Source organism: Chelonoidis abingdonii, chromosome 1 (genome assembly GCF_003597395.2).
Source record: "Chelonoidis abingdonii isolate Lonesome George chromosome 1, CheloAbing_2.0, whole genome shotgun sequence".
Classification (NCBI taxonomy): Eukaryota; Metazoa; Chordata; order Testudines; family Testudinidae; genus Chelonoidis; species Chelonoidis abingdonii.
In genome coordinates, this window is record NC_133769.1 from 291,350,786 (window position 1) to 291,355,850 (window position 5,065).

Sequence of the window (5,065 nt, forward strand, 5' to 3'; positions counted from 1 at the left end):
CCTCGGCCCCGTCGCCCAGCTCCAGCCGCAGCCCCTCCGGCGGCCCGCTGCTCACCCCGTCGCAGTCCCTGGACGGCGGGGCGGGGCGGCGCTCGGGCTACATCACCATCGGCTACCGCGGCTCCTACACCATCGGGCGGGAGGCGCAGGCCGACGCCAAGTTCCGGCGGGTGGCGCGCATCACCGTGTGCGGCAAGACGGCGCTGGCCAAGGAGGTGTTCGGCGAGACGCTGAACGAGAGCCGCGACCCCGACCGGCCCCCCGAGCGCTACACCGCCCGCTACTACCTCAAGTTCAACTTCCTGGAGCAGGCCTTCGACCGCCTCTCCGAGGCCGGCTTCCGCATGGCCGCCTGCTCCTCCACTGGCACCTGCGCCTTCGCCCCAGAGCAGGGCGGCCCCGCCGACGACAAGATCTGGACCAGCTACACCGAGTACGTGTTCTGCAGGGACTGAGCTGGCAGACAGGCCGGGGCTGGCCGCCCCGTGTGCCCCCGGCTCCTCACACACAGCGCCCGCCATCAGCCTCTGCCCTACACTCCCCCCATGGTCCCCGCTGTGTGCCCGCCCTTCCTCCCCCACCCTCCGCACAGGAGATGTTTGAAACTCTGCCTGTCCCCTCCCGACCTCTCAGACCCAGGGGGTGAGGGGAGCTCCCTCTCCCTTACTCCCAGGGAGTCTCTTCCCAGGAACTGGGCACCATACCCCACTGAGAAGGGGGGAGGGATACCATCCCCATGTTTTAACTTCTCCTCCCATCCCATCCCCATGTTTTAACTTCTCCTTCAGCAACCTGGCAGATTTACAACTGCCCATCCAACTTTGATGAGTGGGACAGCTATCTGTGATGATGGGTTACCTCTCTTGCTCATGATTTTCCTCCAGGAAGAGTGTGATTGGGGGCTGTGAATGACTGATCCTACAGGACCAATTACTTCCTTATTCCTTCCTACTCCATCTCCATCCTTCCCCAAAGCCCTGAACTTAGAAGCTCTTGAACTGGATCAAGTGTGTGTGGCTAATGAAGAAGGCTGATGGCCAAGGACAAGTATCAAACCAAGTACTCTGGATTACCAACCACTTGAACTGTTAAATCAACTTGGAAGAACAATGTCTATCCTCACTAGATATAAAGCAACAATTTCTCAAAAACTTACAGTGCTTGTGAATCATAACTTTCATAGATGGTGTAAAATCCTTAGTGTCACATAAAGTTACCATATACAGGAACTACATAAAAATCCAATCCACCTTCCTTAAACTCCTTTAAAATGAATTGGTGTGACATAAACCAGGCTGGTCAGAGAGGAGGTAGAGTGCCTGTTTCCTATGAAAGTGAGATTTTTAGATGTTGAAGTGATACAAGTTTACAAATCCAAGTAAAAACAAGTGAATCGTGCTTGCTACTTTCAGTGTTGTCACTTTAGCACTATATAATTGTTGAAGTTGACCGAAATGCTTCCTCAGATGGCTTTGTTAACAGATTAAATACTAATTTTTAGTTTTTTGTAGCAGTATTATCAGAGAAATCACGCTGCTGAGTAACATTTCCTAGGCATAATAAGTACTTTCTCAAAAAAAGGTACAGAACTAAAGGCAGCCCCTACAAAAACAGGAGCAACAATCATTCCTTCAATGGGAGTTAACCTTCCTTACTGTAGTGCTGAACTTGGTCTATATAAGCTAACAAGTTTAGAACTGATCCTCTTCCAGAGGAAGCAGCCATAGCTTTCTGTGGAAGAACAACATACTATATAAGCACAAGCTTTTGTAATAAATGAAGGTTTAGCCTCCCTTTCTGATAAGCAGCTAAGGATCTGAGTACAAAAGCACTGTACACTTCTTGAATTTTAAAACATGAGTTCTCTATTCAAGCTTCAATAACAACAAAAAAAATTACACCTTTTTAACCATCCTAAACATTCAAGGACTTTAAAGGTGCATATTAAAATTTGAAGTTACGAAGATAAAACTGCAGTTTAATTGATTGTGCTGACTCTTGTATTTAGAGAGATTACTAGCATTTACAATCTAACCAAAGAGTTTCACATTAGGATTTCATTTTTAAATCTTATTTCCTCTTTACAAACCTATAGCTTCAGATAATATGAAACCTTTTTATTTAAGCAATGTTCATCAAATTGAGTTTCAGTGCTCTCTCTCTTCTCACCACCTAGTCTTTAACTAAAAGCATGCATGAAAGTAATACTGAAAATAATTTGCAGACTTAGTTTTTTATACATTAAGATAGAGTTTATTCATGTGATTAAGCTGAAAATATACATGAGAGCACCAGGCATTGTCCAGTTGTAGATAATTGTAAAATATTTTAAAAAGTGAAATATTCATTTCAAATTAGATGAGCAATAATAACATAGTAGTGGGAGGCCAGTGCACCAGAAAACAGAATGAAAGCTGGTTGTTCTATGCCTTATTCTAAGATGATTTATTTGTGAATATTTTATCTATACCACAAGTGAAAGGATATTGATCATAGCTACTGAGTATTTACAATGTCATTCTTAAGTCAAGAACTATCTTTTTCTAGTTTCTGTTAAGTAACTTTCTCTGAAGTATGTTTTTTAAAACTTTGTATAAAATGGGTTTCTGGTAAGTGTTTAAATTAGCTCCAGGTAGGTTTTTTTTGTTTTTTTTTTAAGAACCTTGTACTATGGCTTAATAAATCCATCATAGGAGTTATGAATGGAGGACCATTAAATTGAATTTGAGGTTTAGTGTATATACACTATATAAACATTTTACACGAATCATTTAGTTTTTTATTCATTTTAGTGCTAAAAATTTCATAAAGTATATCTAGCCTGAACACTTGCATATTACTCTGTATATAATATGGTAATGTTTTAATCCATTTCTCATACCTGTTTCTATGGAAAAAACTAAGTATGAATATCAACATAATTTCAGAACTAAGTTTGTCTACACTTATTTGTTGGAATGTGAATTATAACTAAACTTCCTGTTGGCTAGATGCCCCCTTAAAATGAAGATACTTGTATTTTGATCAGTGTCTAATTGCTAGCAGATGACCCAAAAGTGCATATGATTATTTTAAAAAAGAATGGGTGTAATAAAATCAACACAAACTAATATTTTTTCTAATCTTTGTGTTTGTGATATTAAAGACTAGCCAGTGACTAGTAGTGAGATATGGAACCTTTCATTTAAAGGTCACTGGTTCTAATCTGGACACAGGTTGGTGGTGATCTAAAGTAATTAGCTGTTTGATAGCTACCATAGTTTTTGGTAGTCTATGTTAAAAATGATTTGGTAATTGCAGTCAAATTGCTAGTGGGCAATCTTCCACTGGACAAGTTACTGACTCTTGTTTCTCTGACAGCCTAAGGAGTGAGTGGATATGGTTGCCTTTAGAGGTAGTCCCTCTCCAGGTTAATGTGGAGGTAAGCTAATGGAGCACTGTATACATTTCTGGAATTACTGTTGCTCACCCTTTGCCTGTTCTGTGAATAAATACAAATCTGATACTATTAATGAGCACTAACTTTTTTTTTTTTTAAAGTCAGTCTCTTAATTAGAAATAAGGCACAGGTACCATGCTTTTATCAGTCATGTGTGTCATATATGGTATCTTTACAACAAATGTTTGATAGGATGTTTATATTTTTATACATGTAGATAATTAGCAATATATTCATCCTTTTTTCACATTGTATAGTGTTGGATACAGACATCCTTCTAGGATGATGTTACAGACCAAATTAAATTCTCATTCTTTTGATACTAACTTAGTCATGTTATTTATACTGTTCTTGCCTCTAACAGGAGTAAAATCTGCATGATGACATTATCCTTACTTTATATTTAACAGCATTAGGGGGAGATTCTATGTTGTGTTCCCAAGCAGCACAGCATGCAACTCTCATCCAAAGAAGTGGGTGGGCTAAAATAGCTTTAAGTTACTTTTACGCTTCCAGGGGACTGGAGAGGCTCCTGACATACAAAGTCTTTGGGGTCCTGTCTAAGTTACAGTAGTCTCCTCGTGGTGCTCATATCTCTGCTGCCTAGCTCTATATCAGTGGGGGAATCTATCAAATAGGGTTTTTTAAGGCCTTTCTATGCCACTCTAACCTCTTTTCACCAAGTAAAAGGGCTGGAGTGCAGTTGAACATCTCATCCAAGTCAGAGTATTTCTGCAGACTGTCCACTAAGCACCAAGCTTTCATTTATCTCTGTGGTTGACTCATCCGTTTTTTTAAGAGCTTCAATTTAGGCCTCAGTTTTCTTGATGCGAATGCTAGTGTTTAACTTCTTCATTTGTACGAGTCAATTAAGTTTGCAAATACTAGCATTTTAGTTCTGCAAAATTAAAGGACATGTTTATAAATTGGTCCCAATGGGTTTGTCATGCTAGGTGAATACAACTAAGCCTAGATTTCTAGCCTTGAGTTAAAATTATGGTAATATAAATGTCAATACTACTTTCACATCTAGTTTATGGGAACCATGCATATAGTCCATACAGTAAAGTTAATCATATATAAAATTAATCAAATTCTCTTTTGTTTGCTCACATAAAGAAGAGGCCAGATCCACAAAGGGGTTTAGGCACTTAACTGCCACTTTAGGTGCCCAAGTCCAAAATGTAGATACCTGCTCAGCTGCCACCTGGCCCTATAGTCTCCTAAATCTGTGTTGGTGGGTATGCGCACAGCCACCAAAGTCTTAATGCCTGGTGCTTAACCCCATGCCTTAGTCCCAGCTGCCCCTTGAGGGGCAGGGCTTAAGTCACACCTAGTTCCTTCGTACTAGCTTAGGTGGTTCCATGCTTAGCTTGCTGGTGTGAATATTGAGGCTGCTCAGTAATGGAGTTCAAACCCTTAAGGCAGGGATCCGCAACCGTTGGCACGTGGCTCACCAGGGTAAGCACCCTGGCGGGCCGGGCCGGTTTGTTTACCTGCTGCACTGGCAGTTTCGGCCAACCTTGGCTCCCACTGGCCGCGGTTTGCTGTCCCAGGCCAATGGGAGCAGTGGGGAGCGGTGCAGGCAAGGGATGTGCTGGCCGTGGCTTCCCGCCACTCCCATTG

The 5,065-nt window shown here is 42.0% G+C and overlaps 1 protein-coding gene across 1 annotated transcript in view; it reads left to right on the top strand.

Moving 5' to 3' along the window:
• Nucleotides 1-3,765, top strand: part of KCTD12 (potassium channel tetramerization domain containing 12) — a 4,339-nt gene extending 574 nt beyond the window's left edge. The window contains exon 1 of the mRNA XM_032799881.2: nucleotides 1-3,765. This exon is cut by the window's left edge and continues 574 nt beyond it. Within this exon, the coding sequence (XP_032655772.1) occupies nucleotides 1-455 (455 nt within the window). The 3' untranslated portion in view covers nucleotides 456-3,765.
• Nucleotides 3,766-5,065: the final 1,300 nt, after the last annotated feature.